Genomic DNA, 21,618 nt, shown 5'->3' on the forward strand with positions numbered 1-21,618 from the left:
TACCATATGAATAGGGCTTCAAACTCATTATGCCGGCTTGAGAGCCCAGCGATTTCATTTTCCTATGCAGTCACACCCTTGGCTACCCTACATGTTTGAATATATTGCTGTAGTATCAGGCCTTGTGTGTGTGACACTGCATTATGCATTAGGAATATCTAACCTTGCTCTGAATCTCCCATGGCTTGGCGATGGCTGACAAATCACAGGCAGTCATCATCATAGCCCTGCGGTGAGGAAAACCAAAACACCATGCAGTCAATTCATATTTATGAACCCTAAATGGCACCAAATGCTGGTCGCCGCATATTATCTTTTGCAGGTATATAAATCAGCTTATTGGCCCAACAGATTTTATGGGTAATATTAGGTTCTTTTCTCACATGACAATCTCTTTCCGAGTGGTTTCCAACATCATGTATTTGGTCCAACTGTCCCAGCTGTCGTAGGTCTTAGACTGATCCACAATCTTCTGAAACATGGTCCTTTTCCTGTGGAAGAACATCACAAGTAGATACTTAATGTTAGGGCCTGTGAGATTTGGTTTTAGGTGTTTTTTGGCAACGTAATCACAAATGGACAACACTAAATATAGGGACAAATGGGTTTTTGAGAATAATAACTACTTCTGACCACGTCCAGAGGTAACTGAAAATCCATTTGACCAGATTGCTTTTATAATCAGGGTTCTTACACCTTTACCAAAGTCAAATTTGGAAAACTATGGCTAATACATATACATTTTTCATCCCATTATATGTGATGCTAGTTGTTATTTATTCTATAGTATATAATACAATCACCGGCCACAATTTGGGTACACCTTACTAGTACCAGGTTGAGTCCCTTTTGCCTTCAGAACTGCCTTAATCCTTCATGGCATAGATTCAACAAGGTACTGGAAATATTTCTCAGAGATTTTGGTCCATATTGACATGATAGCATCATACAGTTGCTGCAGATTTGTTGGCTGCACATCCATGATGTGAATCTCCCGTTCCACTACATCCCAAGGATGCTCTATTGGATTGAGTTCTGGTGACTGTGGAGGCCATTTGAGTAGATTAAACTTATTTTAATTAATTAAATCAGGCTTTATGACATGGCACATTCTCCTGCTTGAAGTAGCCATCAGAAAATGGGTACACTGTGGTCATAATGGGATGGACAGGGTCAGCAACAATACTCAGGAAGGCTGTGGTGTTGACATGATGCTCAACTAATGTACCAAGAAAATATTCAATTCAATTCAATTCAATTCAGCTTTATTTGTATAGCGCTTTTACAATGTAGATTGTGTCAAAGCAGCTTCACATAAATGGTCAAATAAATGGTCAAAAAAAAAATATCCCCCACACCATTACACCACCACCAGCAGTCTGAACCGTTGATACAAGGCAGGATGGATCCATGCTTTCATGTTGTTGATGCCAAATTCTGCAAAAATCAAGACTTATGAGACCAGGCAACGATTTTCCAATATTCTATTGTCCAATATTGGTGAGCCTGTGTGAATTTTAGCCTCAGTTTCCTGTTCTTAGCTGACAGGAGTGGCACTCGGTGTGGTCTTTTGCTGCAGTAACACATCCACCTCAAGGTTTGACGTGTTTTGCGTTAAGAGATGCTTTATTGCATAACTCGGTTGAAACAAGTGGTTATTTGAACTACTGTTGCCTATCTATTATGCTGAACCAGTCTGGCCATTCTTCTCTGACCTCTAGCATCAACAATGTATTTGCGCCCCCAGAACTGCCGCTCACTGGATATTTTCTGTTTTTCGAACAATTCTGAGTAAACTCTAGAGATGGTTGTGCATGAAAATTGCAGTAGATCAGTAGTTTCTCAAATACTCAGCCCAGCCCTTCTGGCACAAACAACCATGCCACGCTCAAAGTCACTTAAATCACATTTCACCCCCATTCTGATGCTTGAATTGAACTGCAGCAGATCGTCTTGAACATGTCAACACACCTAAATGCATTCAGTTGCTACCATGCAATTAGACATATGCGTTAATGAGCAGCTAGACGAGTGTACCTAATAAAGTGGCTGGTGAGTGTAGTATTCTAAGAAAAATGTTGATGGTATGTTGGCCACAAACACAACATTGAATAATCATTTATTCTCTTAAATATAATTTACTTGCATCTTAAAAATATCACCTTTGATCTTAAATGTATTTTAATTTTAATCATAAAGGGCACAGATAAAAACATGCGCTATAGGCACTTGCACAGACTCCAGTGTTTTCAATTTAAGTAAAAGCATATACTTTTATTGTATTTAAATCCTTAATTATTATTATTATTATTATTATTATTAGGCAAGACAAATTATTACAAAAGCAACACAAAGCATTTTCAAGAAGTTCTAGCACCCTTGAACCCAGCATAATCTAAAATATAAAAGTAAAAACTACAAAAAATATACTCTCTGCTTACTGACCCAATTTCTCGCAAACATCATGGGGCATGTCGTTAAGGCATGCTAGTTAGAGTGGATTTCTAGAGTAGATAGTCCTGTCACAATAATCAATTTATCGACTTATCACACAACACATATAAATGTCCTCAATAATTGTTGGTGATGCAATATAAATTGCCCATACATAAAAAACAACTCTAGCCACAATTTTACTGATTTCACAGCCTCTCTATCTCTATTGGAGGTGTCAGTATCAGTATGGTTAAAAACACTTTAGTACAAAAGGATCTATTACTTTTTTTTCTAGATGATTTTTTTATGTTGGACATTTTTCTTAACATTTATGTTTATTGTTTATTTGTTTAGAAAATAGGTTTTCACATTCTGTTTTCAATGCCTAATTATGAAATTGTCAAAATTACTATGATTAAATGAAATATTCTTAAAAATAAAATGAGTGTTCTTTTGAAGAGTGTACATGCATGATGCTATTACAGTGTCAAAGTGGACTTAAAATGACAATAATATTGTTTATTGCAATACATTTTGGCGACATATCTCGCACAACAAAAATAGATTTTGTGACAGGTCTATTTGAAGGTGAAAAATATATACAAAAATCACAATAATCTCTGAACAGTCCGGATTCTAAAGACCTTGACACACCAAGCTGTCAGTGGGCTATCAGCCAATGTCAGGTCATCAGCGAGGATTTGTTTGGCTAATTAGTTAGGTGTGATTTCCCATTAAGCTTCAGTTCAGCAAGCAAATTAGAGCATGACGAGAAAAACTGAAGTGGTGAAAACAAGCAAACAATGAATTCAAGAGGGAACACAAAGAATCCTGCTGCCATTTTGTCACATTTCTCATTAAATATTTAATATACAAGGTATCTGCTCAAGTGAATCTCTTGGTGTTGAATGAAAATGCTAGTAATTGAAAGATGCTGCACTTCATATCTTTTTTTCTCTTGTTTTTCTTTTGCATTTCTAAAAGACTGTGCAAGGTCATTTCAAAATACACTATAGAAAAATGTGAAAAATACTATTTACACACCCACGTACCCTTTTAAAATATCAGGAAATTGGAAAAAGTGCACTAATGTGATGGATTAAAACAGTAGGTGTTAATAGGAATGTGGTTCTCTCATCTACTGGTGAGCCAACTGAACAAAATGCATCTTAATACAAGGTGTAAACAGGGTCTTAATCATTATGCAGCTCTAACCGCCTCTAACTGCAAGGCTAACTCTGAATAAATGATTCACGAAATCAAAGTACATCCCACAGGGTTGAAAAATAAATTTCTTACTTGAAATACAAGGCCAAGTCTGTTGCGATGATAGCAATGTCCATCAAATGGATGACGGTTTCGTGCTGTCTTCTGTTCAGATTCTGGTAGATATTTAAGGCCTTGGAAAACAAATTATTTCCGTGAGGAAAATGCTGGCTGTGAGTGAGGAGGCAGTTATTTATGGAGCTTATCAACTAGATGCACATTCTCAATAGTCTGCAGAGTTCAAAAAGATAATCATAGCTGACACCGTTTGAAAAATCCCTAAAATGTAATTAATTTTGGCATTACCTCGTCTCTAAGCAGAGTTTTTCCAAATTCCAGATGGTGCCTCTCGAGAATGGAGGAACCATGCAGCTTTGCTAGTGGATTCCCAGATCTGTCAAAATAATCAGAGAAAGCAATTCTCAAAACCCAGAAGGTCACACTTCCCATAAAATATATATTCAAATAAGCAAACTGCAATCTAATACATTATTTTGCATGAATTTAACATGGTCATTTAACATGAAAAATTACTCAAATGTAAGTGCTGAGTTTGAAAAGTGTATTTTTACAGCCATCCTCTACCAACTCTCATTTCATTCTATACATGTCACTTTTACAAAGATGACCATACAATAATTTTGATAGGTTAATAAAACAAATGCATATTTGGTTGAGGTGGACAAACTTTTCATCAATGTGCAAGCTGGCATTATTAGGTGAAAAAGCATTTGAAAGTGACATCATCTCACAAGCAAGAATGCAATTTTCCTGAATGCAAGTAAGTGTGCATGATAGAAATGTAATACTGATTTTAAAAAGAAATCAAACTAATTGTCAACTTAATATTATGTGATTATCACTTTACACACAATATTGTGCAATTTTCTGCTCTGGCTTTGTTTAGAAAATTTTTTGTTGGCAGATCAGAACATTGTACTGTTTGTAAAAAAATTGTGCATCTCACAGCAACACCACAATGTTTCATTCCAGAATTAATCTTTTTTCTTTTTTGAATCAATGATCCAATTATCTATTGTCAAAGAGCCAATTGTGTTTTGAATGATATAAATGAGTGAATGATCCATTTACAAAGAGCCATTTGTGTTTCATTCATTCATTTATTTTCTTTCAGCTTAGTCCCTGATTTATCAGAGGTTGCCACAGTGGAATGAACCATCAACTATGCCGGCATATGTTTGAATCATAAAGGGCTCTATTTTAAAGATCTAGGTGCAAAGTGTAAAGCGTGTGGTTCAAAAGTATTAAGGGCATGCCTGAATCTACTTTTGCTATTTTTAGGAGGCATGGTCTAACAGGGTTGTGCTTATTTTCTTAATGAGTTCTGGGTGTGTTTTGTGCATAACATGCATTAAACCATTCAGAGTCTCACCTTCCATTCCTTTTAAAAGTCAGTTGTGTCGCACCATAGTGCATTTGCAATTTACATGCTGGACTTTGTAAATGGAAAAACTGAATGCTTCGCTAGTGAGAAAACAGTTAAATAGACCATCTGCAGTACGAGGATAAAGAATAAGCCTCCTCCATTCGGCCTCTTTACTTTTTCTTTCTCTTCACTTACTCTTTACTTTACTCCTTTACCTTCATGGATAAGAAAATAGTGTTATACGCACTCCACTGAAGACATCCATCAGCCTACATATTTTTTTTTTTTGTTGAGTACAAAGATTTGTTTGAAAAATATTTCAAAATTTTGTTCGAATTTTCAGCAAACTAATAAATGAACAACAATAATTAAGTGTGCTCAAAAACCTGAGCAAATATAAATATGCATATAATAAATACTACTATTACTACTACTTATAATAATAACATTATACAAATGCAAATTGTCATGAATAAACTGAAAAAAGCCCTCAAAGACGAAGAAGGCATTGAAGCAGTGGTTTTTATATTTATGTAGGTGCAAAACATGAAAATTATTGTTGCGCTGGTTTGAAAATAGCAACGAATTGCGCCGAACATGTTTTGCGTCTTATTGCGCTGAGTGTATGATAGGGCCCTGATTTAGTGAGCCAGCGACTTGTCACCCCCTACTGCTGGTAGTAGTGTTCATATTTATTTGATCCACAAGAGAAACCACCAAGGTACAAAAACATTAAGCAAATTATCATTTCAATTATTGTTATCCTTAAGCAAATATAAATATAATCCATTATATAATTTACAATTCAGCTAAGATTGAAACTCCTGTCTGTCTGCACGGTAAACTAAAATGCCCTCACAAAACTTGCTGTACATCTATATAAATTAATAAATAAATAGTTTACATTGAAATGTATGAATGATTCATTTACCAGTTGTTAGAAAGGCTTTTTTACTTTACAGATGTGAGGCAGCCTCCAAAAATATGTGTGTGACACCCCTGGTGGTGATTTAAAAGTGCGAATGCCTTCACCCAGTATTTCTGAACTATGTTACACATATACATTTTTCAATACTAAGAACAGTAGGACATTGACAGTAATGAGTGCATACTTCATCTGGTAGAGGTTGTTAGTGCCACGGTGGTCAATATCATGACAGAGTCCAGCGGTCACCATCGCCATCGCCTCCAGGTCCGTATAGTAACGCTTCAGGTCACCTGTCTGAAATAACATTACAACTGGTTTAATAGGCTTCAAGTTGGAGCATCCTCAACACACACACCCTGCTCTTGTAGAGCTTAATGCTGACTAGTGAGGGCTCATTAGACTCTGTGAAGCATGGGAGTAGTGCTGAGAAAGGCTCATTAGCAGCCTGGCTTGCGTTTCTTGCGGCCTTCCAACACTCCTTCCTTCCTGACGAACGGCCAGATCACTGTGATTACACATGACTTAACCAGGAGCAGGTTTACACTTCACTGATTAATTTGAAGGGGCCGTCTGCCATTTCAGAGAATATGTGCTAGAGGTGGGCTGTATCATTAAACAAGTTTTCTTATAAAGATCCATGAATCCAGCACACAACCAACCATTAGGGTAAATTTATCAAATGCCCAGTTACAAGGCTAACAAGCTTGTTCAAACATTTTTCATGTTTGTTAGTGTAAATGGCAAGGTCTGACTAGTCAATGATGAGCAAGATGAAGCCTCATAGCTGAGATGAGGAGTTTTTTTGAGAGCTGCCTTAATAGAGTCTAGAATGGAAACGTTTGTAATGTCATTGTGTAAGGGTTTTCTCCTACCATAAGCAGTGTAAACATGGTCTGGCCAACGTTGAAGCCATGCCTCCAGTTGTGGTAGGTAATCTTCCTGTAGCCTTTGCTGACAGAATACACAAAACGCACCAGAGTCTAGAAAAACAAATTGTTTCATGTTTTCATAAAAGGCACTGTGGAAATCATGATGAAAGTTTATTTATAATGCAAAATACATTTAAAGACTTCAAATCATCATAGGCTTTAGAATTTAACATATTATTAAAGTAACACTTTATTTGAAGGGGGGTGTTCATAAGACATTAAACATTTATAATCATGACTTGACACGTCATAAATGCGAATGAGATTTTATACATGCTTATAACAGTCATTAAGTGTCATTCGGTCACTTATTGTCAGGGTTCTGCCACTCTGGTCTTGTAAGTTCTTGTTTTGGTGGCAGAGCTCGAACACTAGTTCTGTCTTGTCCTGTTTCTGTCATTGTGTGTCTCTGTGTGCGCGTGCGCCGTCATGGGTGTATGCAGAGTGTGCGCGCTCCCGCTTGATGCGGCCACGTCGGCTCTGCGTACCTCGGACGCGCACGATTTTGTACTCGTGTTTGTGTTTTCGTCTATCTGCAGCGTGGTGTTTCATTCCCAGCGTCTCAGTGTAGTTGTTTTTGGTTTTGGTCGGCGCTGGGATGAAACATGCACGCTGCATTTGTGAGTGCACGGTGAGTGTTTTCATTCATCGTGTACTCGTGTCTTGCGTTCAGTCTTCTGTTGGTGTTGTGTTTAGCACGTGGTGCGTGTTTACATGCACCGCGTGCTTGTGTTGTTATGAACACGCAGTTAATGATTTATCTCATTGGCTGCATGTTCTAGTCTTGTTTTATGTGAGCGCATGGCTTGTGTTGTCTCTTTGTGTCATGTGCTCTCCCGTCTATTGTATAGTCCCACCCTCCTTGTTAACCTATTATTAGTTAATTATGTTCATCTGTTTGTGTGTTAATTTCCTACAGTTTATAACCCCCTCATGTCTGCTGTCCTGTGCCAGTTCGTCGTCGATCTTTCCCTGTCCTGCTATGTCCAGCCCTGCCTTGTCTTGCCTGCCCAGTCAAGTTGGTTTGTTTATTTGTATTATTTGTGTTTTCCCCCTCGGGGTAGTTTGTTTTGCCTTTTTGCTTTATTTGTACTTTAATATTAATAAAACCCATTATTTGTTGCAATTAAGTCCTCGCTCCCTCATCCTTCCTAAAACCTTGACGCTTATGACATTTTAAAAACAAAAGTGACATCAGCTATGTTTCCATGCAAAAATGCAAATTAACTTAATGTGCCAAACTGGATTATCACGTAAAAGGTGCAAATCAAGCAGCGTTTCCATCCAATGAGTCAAACCGAAAAAAATCACAATTTCCTGATTATCTGGCGCTAAATATCAACTGTAAAAACAGAATGTGCTGCAGTAGAAGCTGCATGAATCTTTTTCTCTTTTAATAGATAACTTGCGACTCAGAAGGCAATCCTGACACGTAGTAAATGCGGTGTGGCGTTTGAAGTCATGAGACGGGAAGCACAGACGCTCTTGATTCTGGAGGTCATTAATATTATAATACTAATACTGAAATGGTTAAGGCATTTTAGAATGATCAAAACAACATTTCAGATGTTTTACAATGTGCTCAGCCTGCTGGTTTGTTTATTCACATAAATTTTCACCATCACATGATCTTTTATAACAAAATCACATGACCCTTGTTAATACACGTTCAGGAATTTGTTCAGTTAAAGTGTTTTGAAGGAATAAAATTACAGTCTAATGCTTCGTTTGTTTTATATATGCATGCTCATGCTTATTATGCATATGTATATGTGTTTGCTTGAACCATAATAATCTAATGAGTCCATGCAGTGATATGATGAGACATTCTGTTTGACCTTAGAATGAGACATGAACTTTCCACCCCTATAATGTTAAATAACTAAATCTATAACAAAGAAGTCCTGCAGAAAGTCCCTGTCTGGGTTGCAGCTGTGATGTGTGACTTTTCTATACAGAAAGGAGAACTGGAGCAGATGAGAAAAATATTGTTTTATTGTCTTACTAATCAATCTTTTTTTTTTATGTATTTTTGTTATTAGAGGAATATACTCCCATTTGCCTCACTGTTCATTCTTTACTATATGTGTTTTTGTCAGATATGATGATGTCTAACCATTTTTCCTGATACAGAGTATTTTTACTTAACCCCTGTTATAATGTGTTTCTAACTAACTGCTAAAACCACAAGAGCTATGTGTAGGTGTTGGCTGGAGACAGAGCTGCAGAGGGGCTTCCTCTAGACGGGTGCATACACAGGTCAAGAGTTTATAGACAGGGCTAGGAGGAAAAGCAGATGTGGGTAGATGCAGCACCGAGTTGCATCATCTTTTGTACTGTTGTGTGTATGTATCTCTGTGTGCAGACCACATAGACCTTTAAGAGATGATTCTGCCTGAGAACAGCTGATGGCAACAACAGAGATTGGGATTAACTGCTCGGAGGAGTGGCAAAGGAGATCTGACACTGCTGATGGATAAAAGCACGGAGGCCAAAGAGTTCGAGAGCTTTTGGACATCCAGACTGCTTGGTTGACAATTCTTCAAAAGCCCAGGATCCTGATCTTCGCTTTATACATTCATTTATACATTCATACACATTCGCTTTTGATTCATTGACACCTGACCGATTACTGAATTGGGGTGGACTAAGGGAAGTGAGAAATAGTCCAACATAGTTTAAATCGTAGTTTATGCACATCTTTTCTTTTTGAACAAAAATGTTATCCTTCTCAGTTATACACGTTTTTTATGTGCATTTTCAAAGTTTATGCGCATCTTGCCGTTTCCATCAACCGTTTTTTTATGTGCATATCCAAAATGCACATAAAAAAAGGTGGTTGGAAATGTAGCTATTGTTTGTCATGACAATTTGACAAACAAATCACACAACATACCCGTTTTTGTCTGTCATGACACATTCACATTACCAAGACAACAAAATTTGTCATAAATCTGTCATAAACATGATTAGAATAAAACCACTATAAATAACCCTATGATGCCTCATGAAAATCATGTTCATGACAGACTTATGACAAGTTATGATGTCTTGGTAAAGTCAAGTTGTCATGACAATGATGAAGACTTCTTGTGGTTGTGATTGTTGATGTCCAAATATCTATGGTTTATGTCAAGTTGTTATACAAAAACAATGACATTTTTGCATTTAAAATGACAATTGAGCAAGTGACACTTAAAAACAGTCATAAGCATGCATACAATCTCATTCCCATTCATGTCATGATTATAAAACGTTCACGAGAGTCTTATGAACACCCCTTCAAGTAAAGCGTTACTTTATTATGTTTTATATAAGGGCACAGTATGCAGTTTTAGAAAGCAGCAAACAAAGGTGTAATTTGATGATGCCGTGACTGAGCGAGGAATCATGGGAGTTTATCACATCCCATGTGAATCCTGCTGAAAATCATGTTCATGGATGACAAGTATTCAATTATGATAATCATTATCACATGGTAGTATTAAGCAGAGTAAGGCTGAAAGCTGTCGAAGTGCAATGAGACTGCCGAGGTAATTGCTCAAGAGAGACGAGTGCCACAAAAACAGAAAAGCTGTTATTATGCCACAGTTGACCACATCCGGTTTTTCCAGTTGTGTGTCGTTGTTTTATAAAAGTAATCTTTTTTAGGTTTTTGTTATAATGCTGCTTTATGAAATTTATTAAAACACACAAAATAGTAAAGTGCCATTGGCGTTTGTGTTCCCGGTCTATTTTTAAAATGGCTTATTTCTCAGATTTTTGGGTAAGTACACAAGTCAGCAAATTATATAACACAGTTCTAATGGTGGGTGGAACGGTGGCTCAATGGTTAACACTGCCACTTCACAGCAAGAAGGAAGGGTATTCACTGCATAAAAGATATGCTGGAATAGGTGGCGGTTCATTCTGCTGTGGTGACCCCTGATAAATAAGGGACTAAGCCAAAGTAAAATAATGAATGAATGAATATTATAATGGTTTTTGGATATTTTAATGAAAACAAATCCCTAAAAAAAAGTGCCTTAAAAAAGAAAAAATCATTAAAATTAAGTTTTGGCTATTCTAAATATATATATTTAAGTAAGTAAGTAAGTAAATAAATAAATAAAATGGCACCAGGGGATTTGGTAGCAAGTAAGATCTCTCATAATCTTTAAAAAATATTGTTGCTCACCTCCCGTGGAATATGGAACTTGTCTACCACTCCCAGCTCATAGTACATCTTGATGCCACACTTCACGAGGTCCAGTTCACTGAATTCAAAGTCACAGAAGTGAAACTCAAAGATCTCAGATTCTTCAGAGTCTGGCAGCACTTCATTCTATAGAGAAAAAAACAGCATGAAAACAGCAATAAAACAACAAGACTATAAACCAAACATCATTAGCGCGTGTTTGTGTGTGCTTTACCAGAATATCTTCCAGCTCGTCCTCTTCACATTCGTCAGGCTCTTTATCATACATCTCACGTGTGTTCTGAACAAAAACACAGTTTCCCATTGCTGATGCACTTAGATTCTCATTCAATGTTCATACAACCACTTTTAATCAGGCTATCAATCACAGAGACATATAGGACAGCACTGCTCTTCCACATGATCAGGATTCTTCATGTCGTACAAATAGGATGTCCTGCCATTACCAGCATTACCAATGTACTGTAATTTATTTTAATTAGTGCACACTAGAGATTAAAACATGTCAACCCACCAAGATATTCTGAATCTCATCCTTCCTGCATTTGACGTGGTACATGACCATGTCCTGAAAGATGTCCTTACGATTTTCTAGCTTGTTCATCTTATCGTATGTGTCTGTATTCAGCACTGACCATCCCAGGAACTGAGTGAGAGACTGAAATAAATAAGGATTCGGGTTTAGATTCACCTTTAAGTTGAGATTTAATTTCAGATTCAAATTTGATAAAACAATTTTCTTTACATTTATGTTCTCATTTAGGTTAAGATTCTGGTTTAAATTCACATTCAAATTCAGGTTTGACTTCACATTTATATTCACGTTCAAATTTAAGATGAGTTTCAGATTCACATTTACTGTAGACTGAGAATCTTATTTAGATTCAATTTAGATTTACAAAATGTTAAAAATAATGTTTACAATTAGGTTAAGATTCATATCAGGATTTAAAATTCACATTTAAACAAACATCTTAAGTTCAGATTCATATTTACACTCAGGTTTACATTTAAATTGAGATTGAGGTTACGGCATAAAGTCCACATAAAGTCCATGTAAAGTTAACTATTAGCTAGTTTGTAACTAAATTAGTTTTTACTTTGGATGCACCACATATTCTTAGGGCAAACTGTAGTTAGTGGGCCGTAAGCTCTCTGTAAAGTCATGTGTAGTCACATTGAATGACGTAATATCCAATAAGAAGCATTTAAATCATTAAACTGCTTTAATATTCTGTAACTAATGTGTCTATACATAATTTTCCTTTAAAAAAAAAGGAAATGACAAATTACATTTTTATAGAACATGATTACATTATAGTCTGTCACTTTAGCAGATGACGCACATACCAGCATTGTGAGCCACGAATGCACGCAAAATACACATGAAGTTATGAAAACTTTAAACTAGATTTTATTTATATATCATGAAAGAGAAAAGAGCAGGGAGAAGAACTCAGTCATAAAAAAAATTCTTGTTTTAATTGATGGATACAATTAACAGAAAACACTCCTTGAAAGAAAATTAAACTCTTCTTTCACAAACTAAAACAATGCAAGATTTAGGAGGAAATTAAAGTTTTGAGTAGAAGGAGATCATTCTTCATTATCATATCGCAAGCTCCTCAAAGTAAACTAATCTGGCTGTCGTCTCTTTTCCACCATTATACATGGGGGAGGCTGCTAAATATTTAGTTGGAACGTAGCGTTACGTTTAAACTAAGTTCAGTAGTGCCACAAAAATATTTAGGTGTATGTAAGTTATAACTTAGCGTCCCTTTAAGTCACAACTAGGCTACGTTTTAACTCACGCACTGCTGGTGCAATTGGCCACAGGTCCAGATGTTAATTCAGATGCAGGTTTAGAATTCATATTTATTCTTTGGTTGAGATTTAGAGTTAGATTTAGATGCCATTCAAAATAGAGTTCAGGCTGATAATAAAATCGATATTCAGGTTTAGTTTTAAATTCAGTTTAAAATTCAGATTAAATTAATCAGATTAAATTTCAGATTGAATTTCAGATTACATCTCACTTTAAGATTGAGATTCAAACTCAAACATTTAAACTTATGTTTAGATTAAGATTTGCATTCAGGTTCAAATAAACTGTAGATTAAGATTCAGGTTCAAATACGTATTAAGTTTCATATTTACGCTTAGGTTCACATTTAGGATGAATTCAGGTTCACATTTACTAGACATGCAGGTTTAGATCTAAATTTCGTTCCCATTTTAGAATCATACATATATTAATGTTTATTTTCTGGTTGAGGTTTATGGATTTAGATTCAGAAAAAAGTTGATTCAGGTTCTGATTCATTTCAATTAAATATAAGATGTATTTTCAAACTGTTCCAATTGACACTGAGATAAAATTACACACGTCCAAATGTTTTTTTCCAACTCAAACGCCCTCAGAAAAACTGGGCACTTTTTTGAGTTTTAAAACTTTGGTTTAGTGATTTAATTCAATCCTACCAAGCTAAGCATAATAGACTAAGAACATTGCAAACTTTCAAGGGGCAAACACACCGTGAATGAATAATGCAGTGTCTGCCGATCCATCCATTACTGTAAATTTAGCCATGACACACTACTGGTCTATACTGTGGCCTCAAATACCTCCATTAGCGTTTCGTCCATTTCATCGAAAGGCTTTCCATCTTTCCTGTTATAGAACGTGGCCACGCCAACGATTTCCTCTTTCTTGTTCACGATAGGCAAGGAGAGCACATTCTTTATCATCCATCCAGATTCATCCAGAGGTTCTTTCTAGCAGAACAAAAATAAACTTATCAAAAAAATACATCTCAGGAATATTTGAATGAAGTTTAACAGCTTTTCTTTTTGTAATACTGTCAATTTCATTTCATTCACTTTGATTTTACAGAAGCATAAGTTAAGGTGAGCTCACTTGAAATTCGAAGAATTCGTCTTGAGCAGCATTCATGATATTACAGATCTATAGGAGTGAATGGAAAGCAGCAGTCATGCTCACTGAGAATGGGCATTGCTTGTAGATTAATTACAGCCCACAAAATTACAATTATCCATCATTTTAGTGTGGGAGCACATTCTATTCCCCCTCACTGTGCACATGACAGGAGCAATATAAACCATAATAGCTCTCAACTCGTCTGACTACTGTGGCGTCAGTGGAGGAGGATGGAGGTCTAGACTCTTACCAGGCCATTCTCTGCAACGTAGGTGGGAAGCCCACTTACTAAAGCCCAGTGGTCAGCAGGAGGGTTACTGTAAAGACAATGCATATGCATCAGAGGAGAACAAACTGTACAGTACCTCTCTTTAATTAAGCTTTTATTTTATAGGTGGTAAAGTAAGGGTAAGGCTTTTAACATATTTTTGGGAAAATTATCTAAGGTACAACAACCCTCCATGTATGTAATCAAAAATACAGTAACAACAGCAATATTGTGAAATGTTATAACATTTAATTGACACTCCTATTTTAAGTGTCCTATTATCCTTCTGATGATACAAATCAGCTTTTTTCTGAGCTGGTGTTCAAGGAACATTTATTTCAGTTATCAATCTGAAAATGACAGTGTTCCTTTATATTTTGGTGTAAATGGTAATACATTTATATAAAGATAAACAGATGGTTCTATTTTCCCAGTGATGGGTTGCGGCTGGAAGGGCATCTGCTACGTAAAACATTTGCTCGGTAAGTTGGTGGTCCATTGTGCTGTGGCGACCCCTGATAAATAAAGGGACTATGATGAAAGGAAAATGAATGAATGAGATGGTTCTATTTTAACCATTTATTTATAACTGAGATCACACTTTACAATAAGGTTGCATTGTTGTATTTACTAACATGTACTAAGAATGAATATTTGTATTTATTGATCTTGTTCAACTTTGACTAATGGAATATTAAAATCCAAAGCTGTGCTGGTTAACATTAGCTAATACACTGTGAATTAACAAGAACTAACAGAAAACTACTTTATCTTCTTTAAATAATTTTAGCAAAGATGTATAAATACTTTAATACATGTAAAGTTCATGTTAGTAAATACATTAACTAACAGTATCTAACGAAACCTTATCGTAAATTGTTACTAAAATAGAAAAGCTTTGTCAGGTTTGTGTCAATTTTGACTGGTGAATGCATCTTTATATTATTTCTTCTCAACCACATTAAAAAAGATATATATTTTTTATTGCAGACAATAAATGGTGTGTCAAGTTTGTCTAACCACTGCAAAAAAAAAATAATAATCTTGCCAACATCGATTTTATTCTTAAAAAACTGGCCATTGCTATTTCTTCATATGTTTGAAGGTGCAGTTATTAAAATGTATGGAACTAGCTTAATAACACAACAAATGTTAACACATATTAACATTTACCATCCAATAAAATGCCTTCACTTACGGAATGACTTTGATGTCCTCCTTTCCATGCAATATGTAATCAATCACTTTGTAGAATATCACTTCCTGAAGAAGAAATAATATTGTAAGTAAAACACAGAGTATGCAAAAGTTGTATGAAGATTAATTCAGAGCAGTTCTGTTTCTCTGACATGATTAACAATTACATTAGCAATTATGTTTCCTATTTATCCTGCATATCACTCACTCTGCCATCAGGGGTCTTTGGTCCGCTATATGGAGGTACTTCTCCCATCAGTACGGGCCAAAGGTCAAAGAACTCCTACAAATACACAAAAACAAAATATTTTAAGGCAAACATATGTTTAAATAGGCACAAGTGCCATATATTCATTATAAATTCAACTGATTCAAATATGGTTCAAATGACATATCAAAGTACTAAATTTTGCAAGTGTAACAGCAGTAAACAAGCTTATAAGATGTTTATTTAAAAATTTTTTTTGTTAGAAAGAGGTTTATTTAAACATATTGCTAGTGACAGACAAACAGACAGACAGCCAGACACAGACATATTCTAATTATGTTAGCACAAATTCACATTAACATGTTTAGTACATTGCTAGCCTACTTTTAGCATGTAGCTAGCATTTTATCATGTTGCTAGCATTTAACATCTTGTTAGTATAGCTTGGCTAGTTGTTGTGCTAGTGCTAGACAGATAAAAAGATAGAAAGATAGTCACTTTAGTTTTGGTCATGTCGAGAAGGCCAACAGAGTAGCGGTCACAGTTGAGAAAAGCTCGGACTGTATAAAGAGCCTTGTGGAACTGTCTCTCAATGTCAGTCAGCTCTTCAAACACTTTGCTGGCAGACCAGAGCAATACCTTCAAAGTGGATTTGGAAAAAATGACATGAAAAAGATCATGGAATGACAGTGAATGTGAACACGTTTGAAATCTCAGTCTTATAGAAATCTCACTTGTCCTCTTCTGGTTTCACAGTTGTGCAGGTAGCTCAGGTGAAACACTCGGAGCACAAGATTAGCAAAGTTGAGATATTTCTTCAGTGTCTACAAGACAGAACATTGGATTCAGTTCAGCAGAGTGTTTAATCTGTTCTGTTAAAGTCAGTTTAATCAGAATGCTTAAACAGTTTTAATATTCAGTGAAACTTTTGGAGATTAGAAATGCGTAGGTCGCACAATGCATATAATTAATTTTTTCTGCAGTGTTTACGTTTCAAATTGACATCATCACACCAAGGCTCGAAGTTAGTGTTGAGTATGGTATGAGTGAACGGTACCTCTTCATCCTGAGCAGTGAAATGAGGAGCCCCGATCTTGTTGACTGCCATCATGACAGCCACCATGTCCTTGCCATTCATGATAGGGGTCGCAAGCACATTCTTGGTCTCGTACTCTGTCAAGTTGTCCACAAAGTCACTGAAATGGCTGTCCTGGAGAGTGAAGCATATATGATGGTAAAGCAATAGAACTGTAATAGAGGCCAGCTAGTGAAGTGCTATGCAGGTAAACCTCACTCCTGTGACTTCTGAAGGTGCTCTAGCGACAGACGCTAGAGGTCATGGTCTTTAGCCTCCTTATTAGAGCAACTGTCTCCCATGCAAAGAATCGCCAGTTCGATCTGAGCTCAGACTGTGTTGGGTGCATTAAGACTGGTGGGTTACACATGGGGGCTCGTCCGAGATGGGAGTGATGTTTAGGCAGTGAGTGTACCAAAGGCCAGCCAGCGAAGTACTATGCAGGTAAACCTCATTCCTCTGACCTCTAAATGTACTCTAGTGACAAACACTAGAGGCTTTTAACCTCCGCGTTAGAGCAACCGACTCCCATGCGAAGAATCGTCAACTTCTGTTAGCTACTGAAACTATAGTAAATTGGTGTTTATCAATTCAGTTAAATGCAATTAAATATTTATTATATATTTAATAAACATGCAACAAAAGTAGATTAATGCAAATCAACATGTTAATTAATATTAAGTAATATTTAATATAAATAATTATAGACAGGTTGGTAACACTTTACAATAATAGTGCCTGAATAATGATGTTTTAATATGTTAAATAAACATTACTTTATTATGAACTAATGATGAGTAATGCAGTAATTCTCAACCACGTTCCTGGAGGACCACCAGCTCTGCAGATTTTCCATGTCTCCTTAACCAAACACACCGGATTCAGATCATCAGCTCATTAGCAGAGACTGTAATAAGGTGTGACAGACAAAGTAGACATACAAAACATTTAGTGCTGGTGGTCCTCCAGTTAATGCATGAGCTAATTATGTACTAACTTTAACTACAACATGATGTCACATTAGTTAATGTGTGGCTACCTTAATTAATTGTTAGTACATGATTGTTTGTTAATTAATGTATTAAATATCACATTGGTTTATGCTTAATTAAACCATAATGAAATCATGAGCTGTTATTGTATATTATATCATGACTTTGCTTGGAGGTGCACATCATCATTAATCCAACAACTCATGAACTCCATATGCACATCTGTCTAGTGCGTTTACACTGAATAACAATAGAAAAGTGTTCTGTCAACATCAAAAGGTTAAACAAAGAAGTTTATAAGGATGAGTTAAACATGATGTGCCCCTCCAAGTAAAGTCATGATATTGTTATGCATTAACAGCTCATGAGTTCATGTTGGTTACATTTAGCTTAAACTTAAATGTTAATTAATACATTAATTAACAACATGTAATAACAAGTAATTTAGGTAACCATTGCTTATTGATGAACTCTTGTGACTCATGTTGTGGTTAAAATTAGTTCACGATTAACACATCCCTTAACTTATAATGTACTCATGATTAAGTAATGTTTATAGCTATGACATGTATCATTAATACATCATTGTCCATGTACTGTTATTGTAAAGTGTTAGACAGCTTAATAAAACAAACTTTTCTCTCCATCCTGGATCAATAATGGACAAATCGCATAATATGCCTATTTGCATGATGTATATGACTGGATTTAAGCGTTAATTTGCTTTTAAATGGGAAAAAAATCCAACGATCTATATTTTGTTGCAATATTATCAGTAAAAATGAAAAGTAAATGTTGAATCCAGGTAAACGCTGATATTCTGCTGACCAGTGGAACACGGCGTTAGGCACTGACCTTTAGATTTAATCCAGGATCGCTCTAATTCAACTCAGATTAAAGACTTTTATCCCCTCCAGACCCCGCTAACCTAAACACACTGGGAAGAGCACTGACCTGCTCTAATCCAGCACCAGCCTTGCATATTAATAACTGACCTACAGTACAAGGGAAGTAAAAGTTGAAGCAATCTCATTCCTAAAATTATGAAGACGACAACACGTTTTGCATATAAACGTGGGAATACTTAAAAACATTACCATATCTGTGGACAAACATGTAGTTACTCAGCAGTCTAGCAGACATTTCTTACTGAGATACGACGCTGTCGCCACCTCGAGGGTTTTAAATAGACCACTTGGTATTTCGGTCACATAACGCCATTGTCAAGATTGAAAAACCCCATTTTAAGTGATTATGAGCACCACAGAGGAAAGTATATTGCCGACTGAAGCGGTGAAGCACACTGTGTGCCAAGACGGACTGTTCCTTTGAAAAATGGTTAGTAATTTCTAATCAAAGAGAGTGAGATTTCACGGTCGTCACACAGCACATTGACTCACACATATCTTTCTGTGCTGCATCTCCTGCATATTTCTCATGCTTATCAGCCAAAACAGCAAATGACACAAATTGTTAGCAAAACATCCTATTTTTAGCAATAGTTTATGTTTAATATTAAATAAGTTATTTTCTTTTAATGCCAGCTTTGTTAGAACTGTCAATAAATTACTCTATAAAACGCACGCCACGTACCCTTGGACAAAATCATAAATCACTTGGTGTATAAAATTCTGAATAGTCATGCCTTAATTTACTTATCTTTTGGCCTGATCAAAATGACTTTGAAGCAAATCTGGAGTATGAATTGCTGGCGTTGCACTGCCCTCTACAGGTTATATAAAGAGTTCACTTTAAAACTACTGGTATTTTTCATACACTGAAAAAAATGTCTGCAAAATTGTTGCAAACTATTTAAATGTGTTAAATTTAATCAAACTAATTAAATGTAGTAATGTTCAACTTAATTAATTTTTTTTTTAAATTTAGACCAAAAAATTTATAACAACCACTTAATTCTTTTTATTAAATTCACAGAATCATCTTTGAATATTTTTTTTTCAGTGTAATCAAAAGAAAACCTACTTGTATTAGATGATAGTATCTTTTCAATTAAAAGTACTTATTTATTAGCTACTAATGCTCACTTCTTAGGTTCTCATTGGCTATTTATTTATTAATACTAATATGATACTACAAGTTAACATTTATGAGGCCTATTAGATAGTAAATATTCATAACATACTAGTACATCAATAGACTCTAGCACATATAAAACAGATAATTGTACTTCTTCATTTAATACTATTATTAATTCCAATAAAAGTAATTTTTTAGTTAAGCAACAACTACCAATTGAACAGATTGTTGTACCTTTTTAAATGTGTTTTTGTTTGTAATGTTACTAATGGCAAATCTTATATGACATTGACTCTGGACTTCTGTCGCTAAGATATCAGCTTTTTATTTATGACTAAAACGTATTCCAATGTGATTATATAATAAAGTTACTTAGGTACTAGTAAATTTTTAGATAGTAGTATCTTTTATTAGATACTAGTAATTATTTTATATATGCCTTCATATAATTTGTTTTACTCTACAGTATTTATTCAATATTTACTGTAAAAAAAAATGTTGCTTAAATTTGAATCAAACTAATTTCCCAAGTCATTTCAACTTGCATCACAATGGCTTCACAAAAATAATAAGTTGAAACATACATTCATTTTCTTTTCGGCTTAGTCCCTTTATTAATCCGGGGTCGCCACAGTGAAATGAACTGCCAACTTATCCAGCACGTTTTTACACAGCGGATGCCCTTCCAGCCGCAACCCATCTCAGGGAAAACGCTGAAACATTGATTACTTTAATATATTACTTAAAAAACACATGCTAACAGTCATGGCTAACTTGTCATACAATGATTTTTTTAATCTATATTTAAACTAGTTCTTCTTTGTGAGATTCTAAAAGTAAACACAAAGTATGTTATAAGCATCAAGGTTTATCCCACCTTTGTGACATCAGGTACGTTGACAGTCTTCTTAGCAGTGGCCACATGTCCTACAATGCCTGTGTCCAGCGGGTACACAATCTCGCTGTCTGGTGGCACCAGACATTCCTCCAGGGTAGCGTCTTTATGGACATTGAAGATTCGTGTGGCCAGTTCGGCTATTCCATTCCTCTGGCGGTACATGAAGAGACTCATGCGATCTGCCCGGATCATAAAGCTCAGATGCCGCATGAGGTTAAACACGGCCCTCTCCATATGCAGGTTCTCCTGCATGTCCCGCACCATGTCAAAAATAATCTCACACTCCTCCATAGAGCTCAGTTCATGGTGAGAACTGATGTCCACTGCGGTTTGCTTAGTGGTCGAAAGAAGGTCAGAGACGACCTTCGCCCGGAACCTGGAGTCATAGTATTGCTTGGCAAACATTGGATTACTGTCCAAAAACTTCTCAGCCACATCCTTGTCCACTGCAGCCATTTCTCCAAAGCTGTAGTGAAGTTTAACACTTGAATGGGTTTTCTATGTGGGGTCACAGTTGTCCTATGCAGCAGGACACTGAGAAACACTGAGGGATTAATAGAGATTGTTTTAAAGAGGCGTCTGAGTGTGCTCATAATCCTGTGTCCAATTGTAATTAGGATTATGACATTTACCTGAGAGCAGTCGCAGCTAGAATACATAAGCGTTTGTTGACGCAATTAGAACATCTGGAAAATGAGCCATTTTAGGCCATATGGCGGCTATGTAATGCTTTAATTTTGTTGTAGCTTGTTATGTATATTCATGTAAGCTTTGCAAAGGTACAAAGCTAAGTCTCCAACAAAAGGGATTTCTTCTTCAAATAAATTCGGATGTATGCCAAGCTTGGGTCAAAGCTTTAAG

At 35.9% G+C, this 21,618-nt stretch overlaps 1 protein-coding gene across 1 annotated transcript in view; it reads right to left on the reverse strand.

The window, feature by feature from the left end:
- pde6a (phosphodiesterase 6A, cGMP-specific, rod, alpha) overlaps positions 1–21,310 on the reverse strand; it is a 28,769-nt gene extending 7,459 nt beyond the window's left edge. The window contains exons 1-18 of the mRNA NM_001007160.2: positions 20,737–21,310; positions 16,813–16,965; positions 16,490–16,579; positions 16,254–16,394; positions 15,756–15,830; positions 15,549–15,613; positions 14,333–14,399; positions 14,062–14,109; positions 13,770–13,919; positions 11,659–11,802; positions 11,359–11,424; positions 11,124–11,270; positions 6,890–6,997; positions 6,202–6,311; positions 4,009–4,096; positions 3,736–3,836; positions 384–491; positions 164–227 (exon numbers count right to left, since the gene is read on the reverse strand). Coding sequence (NP_001007161.1) covers positions 164–227; positions 384–491; positions 3,736–3,836; positions 4,009–4,096; positions 6,202–6,311; positions 6,890–6,997; positions 11,124–11,270; positions 11,359–11,424; positions 11,659–11,802; positions 13,770–13,919; positions 14,062–14,109; positions 14,333–14,399; positions 15,549–15,613; positions 15,756–15,830; positions 16,254–16,394; positions 16,490–16,579; positions 16,813–16,965; positions 20,737–21,213 — 2,202 coding nt within the window. The 5' untranslated portion in view covers positions 21,214–21,310. The remainder of the gene's footprint in view (positions 1–163; positions 228–383; positions 492–3,735; positions 3,837–4,008; positions 4,097–6,201; positions 6,312–6,889; positions 6,998–11,123; positions 11,271–11,358; positions 11,425–11,658; positions 11,803–13,769; positions 13,920–14,061; positions 14,110–14,332; positions 14,400–15,548; positions 15,614–15,755; positions 15,831–16,253; positions 16,395–16,489; positions 16,580–16,812; positions 16,966–20,736) is intronic.
- Positions 21,311–21,618: the final 308 nt, after the last annotated feature.

This window comes from Danio rerio, chromosome 14, assembly GCF_049306965.1.
Source record: "Danio rerio strain Tuebingen ecotype United States chromosome 14, GRCz12tu, whole genome shotgun sequence".
Classification (NCBI taxonomy): Eukaryota; Metazoa; Chordata; class Actinopteri; order Cypriniformes; family Danionidae; genus Danio; species Danio rerio.